This window comes from Strongylocentrotus purpuratus, unplaced genomic scaffold, assembly GCF_000002235.5.
Source record: "Strongylocentrotus purpuratus isolate Spur 01 unplaced genomic scaffold, Spur_5.0 spur5_scaffold_21, whole genome shotgun sequence".
NCBI lineage: Eukaryota > Metazoa > Echinodermata > Echinoidea > Camarodonta > Strongylocentrotidae > Strongylocentrotus > Strongylocentrotus purpuratus.
In genome coordinates, this window is record NW_022145607.1 from 28304299 (window position 1) to 28325577 (window position 21279).

General features: G+C 37.5%; 1 protein-coding gene across 1 annotated transcript in view; it reads left to right on the forward strand.

The window, feature by feature from the left end:
- The window catches only part of LOC584545 (wiskott-Aldrich syndrome protein family member 3), a 44094-nt gene extending 23609 nt beyond the window's left edge, over window positions 1–20485 (forward strand). Inside the window, exons 2-6 of the mRNA XM_030994116.1 lie at window positions 316–609; window positions 13170–13323; window positions 16610–16727; window positions 17093–17957; window positions 18964–20485. Of these exons, the coding sequence (XP_030849976.1) occupies window positions 342–609; window positions 13170–13323; window positions 16610–16727; window positions 17093–17957; window positions 18964–19136 (1578 nt within the window). The 5' untranslated portion in view covers window positions 316–341 and the 3' untranslated portion in view covers window positions 19137–20485. The remainder of the gene's footprint in view (window positions 1–315; window positions 610–13169; window positions 13324–16609; window positions 16728–17092; window positions 17958–18963) is intronic.
- The last annotated feature ends 794 nt before the right edge of the window (window positions 20486–21279 follow it).

The following is a 21279-nucleotide window of genomic DNA, read 5'->3' on the forward strand; positions in this document are numbered from 1 at the left end:
TAGCGAGGAGACCTCTATGCTTCTTTCTCTATAAAAGAATTCATACACATGTGTACTACTTTTATTCATCCTTCATTTTCTGCCATCTGTAACAAACTGTAATTTTGTAACGTAACATAGCGTAACATACTGATGTAATTTTGTACTGAATAATATTGTGTAATCGTTGTGCTGTCGTCCCGGCTTTTATTGCTTAAAGGACATTGCTTCGCTTAATGGCTGCTGGGACAACAGCACAACAGCACCTACATGTAGAAACAGTGTATGAGGCGCGTTATAAATGTGATCTATTATTATTATTATTATCTGCCACAGGTTAGCATTGAGATGACCGAACCGCGATGCCGTTGATCAAGCGTGAGGTCGAGCCTGTCCTGGTCAGCCGAGTGGACATCGGCTCGGAGATCCAGAATGAGTTGGAGTGCGTCACCAACTACACGCTGGCCAGCATCATCCGTCAGCTGAGCAACTTGGGCAAGCATGCAGAGGATATCTTTGGCGAGCTGTACAGGGAGGCCATGTTCCTCTCTGGGAGGGCCAACACCCTGCAGGATCGCATCGACAAGCTGTCCGACAAGGTCACCAAGCTGGATGCCACGAGGGATCAAGGTGAGTTTGGATGCTGCAGTACTTACGGTCAGGGATGTTGACGGGCCTGTTTTCATCAGCTCAAGATTGCCAAATATCCCGCTATTTGAACTATCCCGATGGCACATTATCCAGTTGATTTGCGTCTTCATCATCCCAAGATATCTTGGGCTAGTTTGCAAGATGTCCCACTATTTGTCCGATGTGTCTTCACCAGCCCGAAGATCTGCACTATGCGCAAATGCTGAGCAAAATATTGAGTTTCAAGTTTCGAGGTCAAGCCTCGAGCTGAAGAAGACGCGATTTGTGACTTCAGGATCATTTCCCAAATCAGAAAAGCAGGCTATTTGGCAATCTCGAGCTGATGAGGACAGGCCTGATGAGAAACTAATCCAGGGCCCCATCTTATAAAGAGTTAATATTTATTGCAATTTATCTACGTACATGTAGAGATAGGAGACTGCAAACTTGCGATTGATTGGAGGATTTCAGCTTGATTTGGATCAATCACAAGTTCACAACTCTTAAGATGAGATCCAGGTCATTTATTTTGTTTCTCAAGATTTTTCAATGAGAAACACAACTTTGAAATACGTACAAAATTAATATCAAACAGGAGTGTGCATCATGGGGCCATTTAACATGCAACAAAATTCATTTGTAGATTTCCAGGTGCAGAGGTCAAGGTGAAAGGGCAGAGATACATTTATCACCATTCCTGATTTGGGAGTTATCACCCAGCATGTTACTCTAACCTCCTACCCTTTTGGCCGATACTGTGTCCTCCCAATTTGCCACAAAATTTACCCATATTTTCGGCTTTGATCTCTGCACAAAACTGCTTCCTTATTTGCAATTTTTTAAACGTTAGCTTCTCCTAGACTTCAATATCATAGTGTGGTACGGTATGTCACTGAAACAGCTTCCGTAGGATTTTTGTGCCAATGTCAATTTTTTATTTTTTTGCATTTTTGGATTCATTGGGGTCCAAGCTATCAGAAATTGATGGGGTTCAAATTTTTCCGAAGACACCAAATTTACCTATTGCGCATTATATGCATTTTGGCGCCCAATATGGACCCCCCCTGGAAATGAAGGAGGAGTCTGAAAATTTGAACCCCATCATTTTTGGCCAATTGGGACCCTTTTGAAGCCAAAACAGCAACAACAAAAAATCAACTTTGGCAAAAAAATCCTACAGGATTACATACCATACCGCACTATCATAACGTGAGCACAAAAAAAAAGAAACTGATTATAAGATTTTATTTTCAATAATAGTCATAATAATCTATGTTTTGTCTGTACCCATTATACAATACACATGTAGTTTCAATCTGAGAGATTCCATGCTCATGAAAGGTGACCCTGCATCAGTGTTTAGAGTTTTAAAAACTACTCCCTGCCATCGAAAATTGGAATGAAAGTAGCCTAATTTCAGAAACTTATCCTTGTCAAAGTTGCTTACAAGTGTTGTCTCGGTCTTCGGAGTGCACACTTTTGGGAGGTTTCAGGCTGTATATGACATATTTCTCCAATCCATACCTGACAAAAAAACGTTGAAGGGTCAGTTTTATGTTTCATCCTTCTCCTCACCCGCCTCCTTGGATGCCTGAAGGCTACCCTGGGTGGTGTCACTACATGTTGATGGGGTGTTCGCACTATGGTTGAAAATTTCACCCACCTCCAAATACAATGTCATCATTATTCACTAGATAACTTTATCTTCTTCTTTCCATTGTTTTCGAAAGCTAACTGACTTTGAGCTATAATTTGTGGAACTGTGCACAAATTATAGTCGTATGCAAACTACCTGTATGGTATTAAAATCACCATACTGTTAATTGCTGGAATCTGGAAAGCCAGACATGACCCAAACAGTACTCAATTTTCTTTCACACTCTGACAGTCTTATCCTAAATTTTTAATTAATAACACTTGTATAATATATTGAATAGCGTATGGCTTGTTTAGGTCAATATCTGATCTAATTTAATTTGTTACAAAAAGCAGAGCCCCACAGTGATCTGGATTGACATGCCCTACGGTCAAGACCACGGTCAAGACCATGGTCAAGCCTTTAAGAAGCGCTGTATTAGGCAAAAAGGGTCATAATTTCCAGAAGCTGTGCTTGGATGTCAGCAAATAGGGGGTCATTTTCGCCTCGTCACATGATCATGCGTTACCCCTCCCTTGAATATGAAGTGAAACCACTGGGAGTCTCTCGGCTACAAGATAGAAGTTTTCATCTTGTTCGTTAACTTGAGGACGATGACCTGATTATCACAGACGCCTCTGGAGTCTGTGCTCTCGATTTAATGAAAACAAGGCTGGTTCCTTTAGTTTCAGGGGTGTATGAACTTGTAGGCAGCCATGTGAAAAAGGTCATGTTACTTGGCAAGAATGCGTTCATATTGGAAGATAATTAACACATTAATTTACATGCAAATCCTCTCAAATCATCGCCCAGTCCGATGAGTTTTCTTAAGCTGCCTACAAGCTAATAAGTTTAAAACTTATATCATATCCTGCTTGAGGAGACTGACGTGATTATCTCAGATATCCTTGGAGTCTCTTGGCTCTCCTGGTTCTCTTCGCTGCTTAGAAGTTTCAACTCGTGTCGGGCTTCGGGACACCGACCCGATTATCACAGACACCATTCCCTGCCTGGAGCCAGGGTTCACAGTTTAATGAAAAGCAGGCTCGTGTGTTTGGTTCGGTGGTTTACATGAGAAGTTGTAGAAGTTTATGAACAAGTCACCATGGGAGAATGGTCACATCATACTACCATACAGTGTGTGTTCACACGCAAAGATATATCATACTGCCAGTCTGCAAGCGCAGACTCCAAATTTACAACTTTACCACAATTCCCAAAGCCTTGAGCAGAGCCTAGATCTGCCAAATTCTGGCTTTACATTAATAAGTTCAGAGCCTTCATGTATTGTAGTCTCATTTTGCAGACACTGTTATGCATGATGAATGACAAGGGTTTATGCCTGCAAACTATCCCTTAACATTTACTCATGAATGCAAAGAAATCGGAAACCTTCTTACCGATTGAACTTTAAAAGTATGATTCCTCAAGTTGGTCCTAAGATCAGATTATTTAGTGATTTTAATAATTTATTATTATTATCATCATTTTAAGTGGTGTCATCCATTTACACTTGCTAACAAAGCTTTAAGTGTACCCGTCACTTAAAAAATAAATTGTGTACATCTACATTGTAGATAGAATATATAAAATTATCCTTACAAAAACTTTATCCAGCATTCTATGGGCTATAAAGAGATATGGAGAACCGAAGAAAAACAAAAAAAAAAAACACGGAAACCAGGTCAGACTTGGGTTCCATATGAGCCCTATTTTATGCGAGCGCATATGAATGCATCAAGTACGGTAGTTTTTCCTTACAAATTGCTTTTATGTTAATTTAGAACTGTATTTAAACCGTCAAAATATCTTTGCAGAAGTACTGTTAAAAGCTCAAAGTATAACGGCATGGAATTACTACCATACAGTGTACAGAACAAGAGATTTGTTTGGGGAGTGGTACACTAAAAACACAACTTTGATATTGATACAAACTACATGTACATGTACATACACTTGTATTTCAATCACTTCAAACTGTTGCACATGCTTAATAGTAGGATTACAGTAGGATTAGACAATCCATGTCTCCCCTGTACACATACAGGGCACAAATTTATAGAGCCTGGTATTGTGCATCTGTGCCTTACTTCAAATGTATTTAATTAGATGGGCACCAACCAAACTTGCGTCATTAGGTCTGTCCTCACCAGCTCGAGATTGCCAAATGGCCCACTTTTTCTGATTTGGGAAATAATCCTGAAGTTACAAATCGCCTCTTCATCAGCTCGAGACTTGACTTCTAAACTTGAAACTCGAGCTTGGGGAATTAGCTTAGTGCGAGTCTTCGGGCTGGTGAAGGAGCACCTGACAAATAGCGGGGCATCTTGCCAAATAGCGTGATATTTAGCAAACTAGCCCAAAATATCTTGGGATGATTATCTTGACCAATTATCCCGCTAATTGCAACTTCGGGCTGATGAGGACGCAAATTAATTGGATAATTTGCGATCAGGATAGTTCAAATAGCGGGACATTTGGCAATCTCGAGCTGATGAGGATAGGCCTATTGACAGTTGAGGAAGACATCGCTCTTGGTATTACCTTTCTTGAGTCCAGGAAATAGGATCTCATCTCCAGCTCAAGAGTGCCGTTCTTATTTACACATGGCTGCACCCCTTAAGATTGAAAAGCTCTAATTTATTTCCTGGTGACTGACTTTTTAAACTCTCTTTAAGGGCAACCATTTGTAGCGTAGTTTGCAGGAATGCACCAACCCTTGTCAGTTGCAGCGCATACCTGTACATGTAAATAGTGTCTGAAGTAAAAGACTACAGAGACTGCACAGCCTACTAGTGCACCCCATAGGCTTTGTACTACAAGTAATACTATTAATGTACACTGTTTCATGAAATTATGAGAAACCTTAAAATTCCATGACTTTCTTTCTTTGTTTGTCCAATTTTGAAGAAATTTTCACCTATTTTGCTTATTTGTTTTGTTCAATTTATTCAATTCAACTTGGAAATGGGTTTGACTTGCCCTTTAAGTAGCTGGCAAATATTACTACTCAGATATATTCATACCGTAATTAGATTTGTTTATTTTTAGAACTGAGAGAAAAAAATCTTTACAAGGCACTTGCTTCGATTGATCGTCATGTGTATATATCTGTGCTTCCCTCGGTCTTGAATAGGCCAAGTTGTGCCCACTCAATGCCAAAAAATAAATTCTAGTTTCGATAACTTCCAGTCTAGCTTGGTATTTGTATCTACAATGTATTTTCATTTATTTAACTTGCTCAATATGTATACAGAAAATAATCAAAATCAAAGCAATATAACAAAATGGAGGATATTACATAATGCATGTACAGTACAACAGGAAATGATTTTATAAAAATTGCAATAGTTTTTTTTTACATTATTGACAATAGAATAAAATTGTCAGTTGAGACATTTTGAAGGTAAGACTATATTTATGTAAAAAATTGGAGGCTCATTGAAAAGTGTGGCTTGTAATGCTAAACCGCTCTCAAAACTTAAGTACCATACATGTACATCTAATTGGTTATAAGTAATCATTTATAATCATCAATCAAGTATGAAACTGGATTTTTAAGTGTTTAATATTAAAGAGGAAATGATGAGTCTATAATTATTAGGCACATTGCATGTTCTTTTGCCTTTGTTATCCACAAATATCCATCAGAGATGGTCGATAATTATTTGCAAGGGTTGGAAGCGAGACCATGGGTTGCCTAGCAAAGTAACCAAATCTTCACAAGTGGGTGACTTGAGTAAAGGTAATTTCCTCTATTAGATAACGAGGCCTGTAGTGTGTATTTGCACTTGGAAACAGGAAACTTTAATAGTAGATAGAGGTGGTTGTTGCCATAGAAGATTGTTTGTTGTGTTGCTTGTAGGTTAGCATGTAGGCTGAAGTTGCAGAACTAAGTTATTTACATGTATGACTGCATGCCATGGGTGTGACCAGTTGGGGAATGTTTTACACAGTGCATGTCATTCTATACAATTCCTGGGCCCTGTTTCATAAAATGTTTTATCAATAACAACTGCCGCTGATCTACAGTATGTAACAAATCTGCTCGCAACCAACCAGATGCAAGAATTTCAGTATCTTATAACAAATATTGTAACCTTTTAGTGATCATAAGTTGAAATGGAGCTCTGGTACTGTATGAAAAGGGAGGGCATTCTGAAAAGAATGCTTTTTGAATTCTGCCAGAATGTATGAATACAAATTAATAAAGTAATGTACTGTGTACATGAAATATTGATCAAGTGTGCATGTACATGTATAGTACATGTGCAAATTAATGTCCTTTTGTATAATTACATTGTAAATGATAAATGACCCAACGTGTAGCCAATCCTTACTAGTGTTGTATCCCCAAAGTGATTTCATCTTGCTATCTGTAAATAATTTAGTTAATTTTTGGCCAACAACTAAAAGTGTCCAAGGATAGTTCAGTCTGTGTACTTAGGTATGCATAAATCTTGTATTGATCACTTCTACAAGTACATGTATGTTTAAAGGTAGTACAAAGTTTTGGTATGGGGTCATGAATTTGGTCAAATGAACATATTGGAAGCATACATGTATGCGATCCTACAATATTCAGTGATCGTTATCGAGGTTGAAATCGAGGCTAAAATAATGAAATTGTAAATAATAAACTCCTTATGTTGTATACATGTAGCTCCCTCTAAAGGTCAAGATATTAATTTAGTTAGAAAACAATGTTTCTTGGCTAAAATCGACCGATTAGCTATTTCCGTTCAGAAATTACATATCACAACTGCATATTCTGATATTTTCATGGTCGCAGCTACCATTGTATGGCCATAAGCGCCATTTCAAATTTATCAAAATTTACCCGGAGCACCGGTAAATTTTGATATTCAATTTTTCTCAAAAGCAGAAGTGTTTTAAGAGCTAAATTTTCTAGTGCTTATAAAACATCCACAGGGGCATCCAAATATATCAAAATTGTATAAAAGAATCACTATTTAGCCAATTTTCAAAATTTCCCATAACTTTGTATTACCTTTAACTATTACATGCAAGCCTATTCAAAATGTCAATCACATGAGCCTTTAGACAAACCCATGCATATTTTGAATACCCAACAGCAACTACACGTACGGATGTACATTTGTAACTAATAATAGAAGGGAATAATTCAACAGTGACACACTCATAAACTATGGATGGGCCAGCCTAATGTGTTGATGAGTCTGCTAAAGTAATTAGTGCATAGGCCTGCATTGTACCACCAGTATGTGTACTGCATATGCTGGTTGAGGTTCTTGTAAACAACATGATACATGTCAGATTGTGTGACTCATTGGCTGATTGAATGAGGCTTGAGGTCTGCTAATGACTTCCATTATTCTATTACTGATAAGTGCGACCAGATCAACTTTCGTCTCAAGGGTATTGCTTGGATAAAAGTAAATGCGAAGATGGCCTCCATACTCTTTATGTAGGCCTACATGTACATGCGACTTCACAATGTACATGTATGTAGTCTGTACATGTACATGTAGGCTTTGTATACTTTACTGAGGAGAAGTATTAACTCCTTGACTTGACTTCAATAGGCCTATATGTACATGTATATGTAGTCCCTTCATGTAGGCCTGTACAGTGTACTTAAAGGAAACCAAAACCTTCACACTAAGTTACTTTTATTGTAAAGTTTAAAAGATTTGAATAAAATCAGTGAAAATTTGAACAAAATCGGGCAAGGAATAAGGAAGTAAGAGCTTTTTGAAATGACTAGTCACTAGAGGGCGGTATTCAATTTGATGACATCATCTGTGAACAACTCTCCATGCCTTTTGTACATAAAATTTCACAATTTTTTTGTTTTCTTCGTATTTATTTGTGTTCTTGATCCGACTTCATAACATGTGAAGTAGAATATCATTTTGCATGCTATATCTTGCTTTCGGGGGGAGTACATTATCTCAATCACAAGAAAGAAGGAAAAACATGAAATTTGATGTACAAAAGGCATGGAGAGTTGTCCACAGATGATGTCATCAAATTGAATACCGCCCTCTAGTGACTAGTCATTTCAAAAAGCTCTTACTTCCTTATTTCTTGCCCGATTTTGTTCAAATTTTCACTGATATTTTTCAAATATCTTAAACTTTACAATAAAAGTAACTTAGTATGAAGGTTTTGGTTTCCTTTAACTTTAATAGGCCTATGCATCAGGGCTGCCCTCTCTTGTCAAACCAGAAACCTTCATGACATGAAAGCAGAGCTACCAAGTGTCACGCATTAGGCGTGACATCACGCATTAGGCGTGACATCACGCATTAGGCGTGACATCACGCATTAGGCGTGACATCACGCATTTCGAGGGTCTGAAAACGCTCTCACGCATTTCATTTCATGTACATGTAGGCCCACCTAATGTACATAAGAATCTTAACAACCTCATATTTCTAATGAATTAAAAAACTCTTCCATGTCCATGTAGCTATAACAAATTTGAACTCCCTTCCCCTGAAAAAATCAAGAAAACATGCAAATAAATGAGATCATCATTACTTGTGTATGAAATTGAAAACCAGTACTTGTAAAGCTCTGCTCTACTTGACATTGTAGTAGGTACTGTACTCCATCAGAATGAAACGTCTTGTTCTGCTTCAGAACCTCATGTATGTGCTTGTATTCATTACAAGTATTCATTACACACCTACATCTACAATGTTGGCAAATATGTAACATACAATATCTTACAGAAATTATAGGCCTACATCTTCTTGTGTCAGGGCTGTGGAATGTCTACTGAGTTTGACGAGTAATGCAGTATTACCAAAGAGATACTACACCATTCAACAGGCTCAGTACACAAGTATGTGGCTCATGTTCATGTAGTACATCTTAGATCGACAGCCCACGAGACTGACGATGTTGTTCTTGTCGGTCGTACAAGTTCTCTGTTGACATACATGTAGATGTCCCCACATGTTGGCCATACACTAGTTTGTGGACTCATGAAATACATGGGTATTAAAGAGGCGGGATAGGACGATGCGGAGGTACAGGAATTCACAGAAGAAGAACAAAAAGTAGAATGTAGTAAAGAACACTTCAAAGTATAACAGGAAACAAAAGGAGGGGGAGAAAAAGGGAGATGAAATGAATCACTTGTTTAGCTGTTGATATATGTTGCCATGGTATTGATGACAAAGTTACCATCAGAGGTATTAGTTTTTTTGCAAAGGGCCCCTGATACAGTACAACCTGAGAGCATTGGAAAAGGGGTGGGGGGGGGGGGGAGTATGGAAAATCTTACTTGAAATTGAGTTGACATGACATGATCAAATTGAATTAGAGGTAAAATATGCGTAAAGCCCCTAGAGACAGTATTTCATATTAAGTGCTATAAATCCATTAATCCAGATTGATTTATCATTAGTAGTATTGATGTGTGTATTAGAATGAGTTGCATGTGAACTTGTGTCTGTCCCAAAGGGAGCCTTGGGGTTTGGTATATGATATGGGCTAGGTTACAAGGTTGGTGGCTATCACTAAACCATCTGGTATCTGCAACAAAATTTGACATTTTCAACATCTGTTTAATTGATTGGTATTCCATGCGGTCTCTAATGTATAGTGATCGAGGCACAATACAGACAGTACAAATCTAGACAACAAGACTCAAAGTGCTATGTGTGGGCTACATGATTTAGCAGTTTTGTATTAGCTTGTACATGTACATGTACATGTAGGTCTATGTATCTTCACAAATCTTCTGTTAGAAATCTGAATTTACACTACCGGTATCTCTTTGCAATTTTGGAAAAGAGTTTGGTGAAAAGTATCTGAAATCAGTAATTTGAAAATGATTTGAATAATGTGTAGGCATCCTGTTAAGTACTACAGACACTAGCAAAATGTTCATGAATTTTCAGCCGATAATTTTGTTTTATTTCCATTGCTGTCGCTCAGTTATGATATAAAATGCAGAGATATAGATGAAGGCATTCATGTACATGACGCTGATGCTGTGTGACATTTTAAGTGATGTAGAACAAATGACTTGCACCCATTTTGCTATTCAAAGTAATCATCATATTTTCAAAAGACATACTGTAAAAAGCTTTCATATTTGCCTATGAGCGAGCAACAATGCATTCACATACACTGATACAGTATACATTTTATGTCTTCATGTCAACATGTCAACGTGTCCCATGATCCAAGCTCTAAAAAATGAGGGTACACCTGAGGCATCGTATATCATTCTCTCCTCACATCTTGAACTTCAGCACCAGGGGATAGGACGTCATTAAAGACAGCAGAGGCGGTGCTCTAGGGTAGGGAGGGGGGGGGGGCACTTTTGACCTACATGTAGCCCCCTTATTCTGATGTTCTGATGGCTCACTCCATGGCTGCAGAATCGTAACAAATATGGTATCATTCTAATGAGGAATAAACACACTTTCTAATGATACAGGTGTTATTGTCAAAGTGATAATTATGCCATGATAAGAGAGCTATAATCAATCCGAGTGAAGTTTTCAAACTGTTTCCAAGGGGTGGACATGTGTGTTTATGAGCTAGACTCCCATTACCTGTAGGCCTACATGTACTGTACATGTAAACCCTCCTCTGTACATGTATCTTTAACAAAGCGAAAGGGATGACTTTATGATCCATCCGCAGACCTCTATTTCAGCCCTTCTCTACATGTATATTTTATTCTACAAAAAATAAACAATTTAATTACTTGTGGAATTAAAAATTTGATAACCATACAAAATTTCCTGTTTAAAAGAATACCGGTACATGTATGTGATATTAAAAAACTTCCTGTAAAATGTTGGTTTATTAATAACGTCGAACATGATGGGAGAAAGCGAATATTTTTTAATTTTTTGGGGTATAAACAAAAGTGAAAGTGCAACTTTTAAGTTTAAACAAATGTCCAACAAACACATACAGTGTACAGTAAATATACTTACTGACTGTGTAAATACAACATCATGTATTTTTTTAGTTTCTTGGCAAGTAATGTACTTCAAAGACTTATGCATGGGGGAAACCAGTTTTATTGTGGTGAAATACTTGTGCATAAATGATGAGAAAAGTAAGTGAAAGCAAATATTGTGTGGGTAACAAGAGCCATATAGTTTCCTGCCTTTCTAGAGTATGATCTTAAATCGAAAGTCCTGTTTCTTTAGTGAGTGTAAAAGTGAATGTAAATATTGAAAGAAAATTAAGCAATGTCCTCAGGAAGTTTACTTAAACCTGTACATGCATGTGTAGGCCTATACAAAAAAAAAAGAGAAAATGGGGGCGTAATATTGTAAAGCAATTATATGGGGGTCTAAAGATAACAAGTATAGAGTTAAAGATAAACTCCAGTACTATTGATAGACTAAATCAAGAATAAATATTTAAATGAGTTTTTTTTTCCCCTCTAATTTTAGATCTACTTTAAAGATAAACTTGAGTTCTGGTAAACAAAAAAAAATAATTCTCACAGAATCAAACGAAACTTACACTGAATGTTCAAGATTACAAATAAATGACATGTGCCAAACAATTTTGGAAGAAAATGTATACTGGCTGAGTAATGAGCATAGACACCATGTGTGTTGTCCCATATATAGCTTTCTATGTGAGTGCTTGTTACTTTACCAAAACTCGGTCAAATTTATTATGATTTTGATGACTCCGTAACCTTGCAGTGCACACCAATACTTACATGCTACATGATCAACTGTTTCTGATCCTTTCCACACCTTTTCTTTCACAATGCAATCGCATTACCAGTACTAAAGTTTATCTTTAAGTATAAAGTCCACAGTTTTATTTCCACATGTTCATTTGAAAAAATACATAAAGTACATACAATAGAACATTTAAAACAAAATACATTCTGATTTTACAGTCATTAGATATCAAGGGGAACATGAAGATCGTGAAATTGTAGGAAGGAATCATAAGCTCTCAAAGACGAAGGGGTTACAATTCCCTAGTTTGCAGGCACAAACCCTTGTCTGTCGTTGTACATAACAGTGTCTGCAACATGAGACTACAGTACTGTAGGTTCTGTACTTAAGCTGGTCTTGTTTGACACAGCCAGAAACTACCAGATCTAGGCTCTGCTCAAGGCTTTACAAATTGTGGTAAAGTGTCAGATTAGAGTCTGGGCTTGCAGACTAACAATTCCCCAGTCCCCCCTAAATCTAGTATTATTATAGGCTTTCTATTTCATTACATGAACAATTGCTACAATGGTTTTGTTTTTATTATGGTTTTTTCTTCATGAATGTACACTACTTTGCTTTTGGTGACTGATAATTCCTATTGTGTTCCCTGTACATCTAGCCATATTATAGTATTTATTAAAAAAAAAAAAATGTACCTTTATTGATTGTTACAATGGTTTTTGTTGAATAACAGTATGTATATTTTCATTTACATGTACTCCTTTGCTTTTGGTGACTGATAATCCCTCCAGTCTCCCCTACAATACATCTAGCAATATTATAATAGTATTTCTATTTCATTACCTGTATTTATTGGTATATGGTTTTTGTTCAATTCTGACATGTATATTCTTTATTCACTTCTTTGCCTTTTGGTTACAAACTTTTGCTCAAACTTTCCATATTTACATTTATCAGTACAATGATTCCTCATTTGATCACTAGATTTCTTTATAAAGAACTTTTTCTTTTTCCTACATGTAATCCTGCTTGTACATGTATTTACAGTTTCGCAAAAATTATATAACAATGGTATTATTATGCAATTATATTTTTTAGAACAATTTCCCATTTGGCTTTCTCTTAATTTTCTTGAATTTCTTTTCTATTCAAAAATTATTTGGTTCTTGAGCTTTTCTGTATTTTTAAACCATTTTTAAGTTTGCATTATTTTATTCTCTTTCTTTTCATCGCATTCCATCGGGTTCTCTCTCCATCAGTATCTCTTCAAGACATTCATATGCGCAAGGCCTTCAAAAGTTCGTTGGCCCTGGAGACGGAGGTCGTCTCCTCCCCCACCATGCCTTCGGCCATGAGGGAGACATACATGAGATGCGAGAAGCCGCCAAAGTTGTCGCTGCTCAACCAATTCAGGTAGAGGGAGCTATTATCATTATCATTGGGGCTATAGCCATTTAATTTTGTTTTCAAAGTCCCTTTATAGAAGTTTAAGACTATTTTAACCTATGACCTGGACGCTGTTTTGTTTCCAAAATTTCTCAACATGTTTGTAGAGTGATATTTGATACATGTGCAATGAGCACCTTTGTGTTCTACATAATTATAAAGAATTGAGCACCATTTTGTTTTAAAAAATGGATGTCAATGTTGTAACTAATTCTATAAAGGGACCCTTATTGGTGCTACTACAAATGCTTGGAGGACAAAAGCTTGCAGCTGGGGTTAAGGTTAAATAAGTTTAGGGTGAAAGGTAAGGTTACATGGTGGGTAGGTATTTGATTTTGGTCAAAGGTTGAAGGTCAACGTCGTAGTAAGAATTGGTGAGTATAGGGAATGCGCATGCAAGTCGTTTCCTGAATACTGATTATCTACTGTCGACTCTTTAATATCTTTACCTTAATTAAGCATGGGCCACTTTTTTAACAGATACAGTGTATGCTCACATGTACACAGGAACTTTTGGCCCTACGTTTATGAATTGTACAAGTAGTGAAATTAATTGAGGGGCTTTGGGTCAAATAGCACCTAAATGCACTGAAAAATGCTCACAAATGATTTGTCATTAATTCTTTTGTCCTGCAAAAACAATGCTTATTAAATACAATTCCTTAGAAGCAATTCGTCTCATATGAAATTTCTACTCCGATATATTCTTCTAGATGGGAATAGTGAGAACTAGAATGCTCACAAATTATGTTTCACCTTTACAACAATCAGTAACAAATGCTCAATTGCCACTGTAAATTTGCTCTCAGCCAATCAAATGGCACAATATCAGTAGCTTATAACAGCTATCAGAACTTGTTACTGATAATAAGTTTTTATGGAACAGGGTCCTGTAGTTCATCTTCTCTTTAATCCAAGTAAGTCAGAAAATCACTGTCTCTACTCTCTAGGCTGGTTTACCTGTAGGTAAAGTTACATGGCATTGTACAAAGAAGGTAGAATGGTGCCCAATAATTACCCCTATTCTCATGGCTCCATTTGGCCAAGTGGTCGGTAAACAGCTTCAAAAGAAACACACGGCTGGTCAAGTGAACCGTAAATATGAAGAAGGAGGGGAACGGTATTGATTAAATGCAGGTTCGCTACTACAGGTACCAGTCTACATACAGTATGCTCTGCAGTTTAAAGGGCAGGTTGGGTTCTGGTGAAGACGAAAAAATAACTTATGAGCTTTCTAACTCCTTTAGCTTTGATAGTTGTTTGTTTCAGTTTATTTCTCTGAATTTTGCTTGAAGCATTTATCAATTTCATATTGATTCCTGTCATTGTAACATACATTTTCCTTTCATCATTCCTCTCTGATTTGCATGTTACATCATGCCTCACAAAGGGTTCCAAGCAATTTTTCGGTACAGGGTACTCCAAATAAATTGATCTAAAAATGCATGTGCTTAAATCCCACCCCTGCCACCAATAACAAACCAGTTTACAATTAGATGGGGAAGCTGTACCATTCTAGAGTTCACAGCATCCTGATACTACATGTATGTTGCTTGGTGGTCTGAGAATTGCTTTAGCAACCATTGCCTCGGCCTTCATTTTGTAAAACATGCAGATATACATGTAGGGTTAGGATTATTGGTGAAGTTGGGTTTTAGGTTGGTTTAAAAGTTAGCTATAGTGTTACATGTACAGTGTACATCATGGACTCATCTCCAAGCTCAATTTTTCAAAGGTGCATGATTTTTTAAGAATCACAATCATAATATTGATTTTATATCTTCATTGAAATCACTCTGGATCTATTTCTGATTATTTGCATGGTTAAGTTTACACCTCACAAGAAATGTTATGGCATCCAAACGTATTGATCTATAGAGTGGTGAAGTGTGACATCATCAAAAATCTATTTTGGGAATTTCTCAAATTTTTTCTTCATTTTCCAAGAGAGCATCAAAAATAATGTCCAAATGTTGAAAACCAATTGAATACCGTATGTTAAGTATGGGCTGCGAAATGACCATTTGAATAAATAGGTTTCCTATAGGAACTCAGTGTTATACTGCTGTGTTTCATAACATTACGAGCCAGAGCAAAATAATTAAGAAATTCACTAAAAAGATTTTCATGATGTCACAGCTTCGGTACTCTATTAAAAAGAGCATGCTTTGTAACACCACCGCTGCCATCCACAATAAATGGAACAGTTTACATGGATGAGGACGCAGCACCATTCCAGTGCTCTCAGCAGCCAGACACTATGCTGCTTACACCGGAGACTCGCCTGCAAGCGGTGGCTTGTGATTTTTTTTCATCTCAATCATAAGATTGATTTTATATATCCATAGAAATCACTCTGAATCTCTTTCTGATCATTTGCATGGTTAGTTTACACCTCGCAATTTTTTATGGCATCCAAATAAATTGATCCAAAAGAGCATGCTTTATTATCCCACCGCTGCCACTGATAAATGGAACAGTTTACATGGATGAGGACGCAGCACCCTTCCAGTGCTCTCAGCAGCCAGACACTATGCTCCTTACACCGGAGACTCGCCCTCAAGCTGTGGCTAACCTCTATGACCATGCCAATCCCATCCCTGCTCTTAATATGCTAAATGTGTTCAGGTAAACCTGGCCTTTAGTTGGGCGAAAAATGGTGGATGGGTTACTTTTGAAAGAAACTTGCATAAATGAATATCAATTAGCTTCTTCTTTTGTTTTGCCTGCACAGCAATAACTTTGTATAGCCAGTTAGAATCATTAAATTTGTGCCCTATCTCTTGAAGGCGCATGTCATTTTGAAAATGGGTCAAATCTGACCAAGTTGAGTACAAAGGTCAAAAGGTCAAAGAACTTTCAGCGAAAAGTATTGCACATGCAATAACTTTCTATTAATTTGAGGTAGGATCACAACATTCATGCCACAGGCACATCTTTTGAAGACGCAGGTAAATTTTGAAAATAGGCCAAATCTGACCGAGAACAGAAGTGGATTCAATTAATTTGTATTAAAAGTTTATTTACAGCATTTGACATTGCCTTTTTCCCTACTATCGTGGAATGAATGAATCACATATCATTTATTGAGGTCTTGAACAAACTATTACACACTGGGAAAATAGTTTTTATGAATCAGGAGAATGCCTCTGATTCAGCATATCTAGAATGATGATCACAGTCATATGTAGTCATATTTTTTCACTACTCTGTATGATTTTATGTTCTTTTCATTCTCTTTCATCGATTGCAGGGAGGATGGAAAAGATGGTCTCAAATTCTACACAGATCCCAAGTTCTTCTTTGAGAGGTGGTGCAACGAACAACGAAAAGACATTGAGAATAACATCAGGAAAAGGAAGAGGAGAAGAGTAGGTTGACCGCTATGTACTTTTTAGTGATTTCTGAGTTTATACAGATGTTTGTTTTACAGATGTAGATATGCCTTGGAATCGATGGAAATCCAACCCTTGAATAAGTACATTTCTATGAAAGCGGAAAATAAGAGAAACATAATGGCTAAAGAATTTGTGTCTTTTTTTACTTGATGTAATTACTGCATAAATAGTGTCTTATTATCATTGGCGTAGTAGGCTATAAGTGTAAGGATGAATTATCTTTGTGAAAAAAAATGACTCCCTTGTTTTGCTGAAGAGATATGGATAGGTTACGTCTTTGTTATGTAGCATCTATTTTTAATAGATCATTCACGAAAGTATCTCTTTTACTTCAACAGCAAAAGAAGCCAGCAGCAGAGAAGGGTTCGATGCCAAAGGTCCCTGTGAATACAAGGAAGAACCGTTATCAGATGTATGCAGGTGGGGCAGAGTTTGCCCAACACCAGAGACCTCAGCAGAGTATAACGAACAGCCACATTTCATCAAACCAGGTTAACCAAGATTCAGAGAAACAAAGGATATCGCACTCTGACTCCATCATCTCCAGTACGCCATCGGATGATTCGGGCATCAACGGTCAGTCACAACGAAGGAAGCCATCACAGGGTCCGCCACCTCCACCACCTTCACAGGGTGGTGAGTCTCCCATGAATGGGGATGTGGTGTTGCGGCCAGTTAGGCCGGCGCCAGGTCGCCCGCCCAGCCAGCAACAGCTACCACAACCACCACCCATGAACCACCACGTCCCTACTATGCCGCCACCCCCTCCACCCAATGTGCCTCAACCACAGAGTTACCTAAGCTCTGGAACATCCGGTTACTCGAGCTCGAGTGACCTACCACCTCCGCCACCACCGCCACAACCCATTATGATGAATAACTACGCACCGGCCCAGCCGCCGCCACCAGTATTGTCGCAGCCACTTCCAAACAACATTCCCGCTCCACCTCCCCCGCCTCCTGTGGGCGGCCCAGCCGCACCCCCTCCACCACCCATTGGTGGGATCCAGAAGCCTCCTGTAGCCAACAACAATGTTCCTGCCCCGCCTCCGCCACCCCCTGATCAATTTAGGCTACCATCGGTGCAACCGGCTCCGGCCTCGAATCCTAACAATACTAGTCCTGTCGTCAATTCTCCCAACAAGCCCCAGCCAGTACAGGCCAGCGACCCAAGGAGTGATCTACTAGCAGCTATCCAAGAAGGTTTGTATTTTGTACTTTTGGTTTCTAAACAGTTTATTTTATTATTGCAATTTATATATAATCCAAAATATCATGTACAATTTATCCAGTTTTGCTAAGAATGATTTGTACAATATGTACCTGTATTTGATTTGAGACAAGATAATAAAAATATCTTTAACAAAAATAGAAAATAATTAAATAAAAAATCTGCTTTTGAAATTAAATCATTCCTTTGCAGACTGAATCCAATTTTGGTGCACTTTTTTGTCATTTGCAGCATATGTGCTGTTAGTATAGTTATGGGGCTGCAGACTTTGGAAATTTAGAAAGCTCCTGAAAAAAATCAGTTGAAATCAATACATTGAATTTAACTAACTAAATACATATCATTATTTATTTCATCATCAACATGTCTGTGGTGTACATAGATAATTCACAAAGATCACTAACTAGCAGATATGTCCCAGGACAATGGATTTAGCATAACAGGGCTTCAAACATATATACAGATATATATGATACATACAGGTAGTTCAAATGAGATAGCATACATTGCAAAAAATCATTCCAAGTTTTAAGTTCACCAACATCCCATTATTAAAATTAACCCTTAAAGGGATTGGGTAACTTTGTCTCAAATTCTGAAACAAAATCCTGGATTTTAATAGCTCATACTACAATCAAAATTATAAACCTTTAGGTTAGTCAGGAACCCCATGACTTTTACAAGCCGATCGCCTGTCTGATTATCAAGATATTTATGATTGGAAATCAAAATTTAAAAATTCCTTTTCCTAACGGTTTTCATAACACTGCAGTCTATTGGGGAAAACGGGTATGGTAAAACCGGTCACTCAAAGATTTTTACTTTTTTGAGGCACTTCTTGATCATTTTGAAGCTAAATATTTTTAGGGCTTCAACATTACACCATATCACAGACACAAATAACACGTAGGGCCATGCATCTCAGATTTAATATTTTTAAACGATGCCTTTAAAAGAATTTATCTTGTTGTGTTTCAGGAATGAAGCTACGCAAGGTGGAGGTCCAAGAGGAGAAGCAACGTCACAGCGAACCGGCGCCAAACAGTGTAGAAGCCATCCTGAGACGTCGTATAGCGGTCGAGCTCAGCTCAGACGAGGAGGATAGTCAAGTATCTAGCGACTACGACGGAGAGTGGTCGGACGAGGATTAAAATGGTCTCTTGTAAAACCAGAAACTTTTGTTCTTCGCCTGGAACTTCCACAATTTGTTATGATGGTGGTCCCATGCCGTGCAAAGATTCCATGTTTTTGCCAACCACAATGTCTTGTGGAATTTGGGGAAAGATTGAAGTCTCTGGTTTTGCAATACACATTAGTTTTGATTGGATGAGAAGACCCTGCATAATCAACAACAACAAATTGTCACTCAAGTGACAAGAATATAATATATATTTCTTTTTATACCAACAAAAATTATTGCAAACAATGCTCAAATGTACCCTCTTGAAATTAAAAATAGTGGAAAAAGTGCTCGACATTTTGGGGGTTTGGTGAATCATGTATAGCAAGATGGAACTTGTATATGAGCTGTAATTTCTGCTTTTTTTATGAAGCTGCTATTTTGTGAAGCCAAGCATGAAAACTTAGATTCCAGATATAGCAAAGAAGGAATTATCAAAAAGTAATCATGTAGAACTTCATTATTTCACATCACCTAGCCATACATTTTAAATTTTGAACAATTTTTAATTTTGAGTGGAATGCCAAATTCTGTCTTTGCAACTTTTCCTATAAAATTAGAAGAGGGCCGTGTGTCTTTTATCACAAAAAAATAGTCATATAGATATGTAGTGATAGCTGACACTTTATGCCAGCTAGTTCACTTTCATCTTGGATATTCCTTTCGTAACAAGTTTCAGTTCAGTTAAACCATTTCCTTTTTTGTTGTATTGTAATTGTGCATTATTTTGGAGAAAATTATTAGATTAATACAAAGATGGAAGTTGTAGGAGTTTCATCAGTCCTTCCTAGTATAGCTTAGCTTATTGGACATGCACTTCAGACGCAAGTTCTCCGCCGAGATTCAGAATGATGTTCCTTCAAATAAGTTAACACAGAGTCAGCTCCCTCCTGGATCTCAGCGGTCGGTTTGTCGCTGACTTTAGTTAAACATATATTCTTATTTAATGGTCCTCATGCAGGTCACTTGCATTTGGCTTGGCCAGTCTATGAGTTTGACATGTAATTATGCTATGTAAATGATGTGATATAGAAGAACTGTCATTTCAAGTATGAATGAAGTATGTATTGTAAATAGGAACATATATTTACATTTTTGGTGAAAACTTTCAAAAAAATGTAGAATTTTGTACATTATGAATTGTCTATCGCTCTTCACGGCCCAACGTATGACTCGAGAGAGAACACTCTGGAGAGCCATCATCGACAGGGTCACAAAGGGTCAGTCAGGGGTCGTAGGACCGTGACGACGACGATGAATTGTACAGCTAATTTGCAAAGGGTGAGAGAATAAATTTAGTGGATATTGTCACTCCGTATATTTCTGCATGCAAAATTTTCTTATCTGTCTAAAGTCTAAAAATGTTGTGGGTATTTAAGATGATAAAGGGAGAGCAAAGTATTAGGGTAGGTTTTATTCAGGAATACCAGGGGGGTGTTTCACAAAGATCCTAATTTGGACTCTGAGTTTGACTTAGCATTTATGGAAAGCCGTTAGCATCTTTGAAAATGTTTTATAAAAGTTCTTTTTAAGAGGCATAAAATGTTGATTCAAATCATTCATATTTTCTATTATCAAGGAGATTTCATGTTCTAGATGTGGAATTTACGAAAAGTCTAAAATACTTAAATTTCTGCTTTTGAATATATTTTTTGTTTTAAGGCTACAAATGGCTCTCCATAATGTTTAAGTCCAACTTAGAGTTAAACGCGACTTAGAGTTTTTGTGAAACACCCCCCTGTCACCGAAGAACCCCATTCTCATTACAAGAATGGGCTGGGGGACGCGCTATGGTTGCGCCGTTGCACATCCTTGGACGACCTGATATGACATCAGTGCGTTCTCACCTCTGTGATAGCAAGATCTAGAGTGCACAGTTGGCTAACTCTTGCATTGGGAACGGGGTCGAAGACTCTTGTAGATCTTTTTTCCCCCTTGTTGCCACTTCAATGTTTCATATTATTATTCAACCTGTCTGATGTGGTTATTATCCTGTTGGTTATATGAGACTTATACATGTATTGTGTCCCATACCAAATTTATATAAGCAAAGAATCATGTTTAATTTAATCAAATCTGTGAAATTTACATCCTGATCTGTCTGAATAGATTTT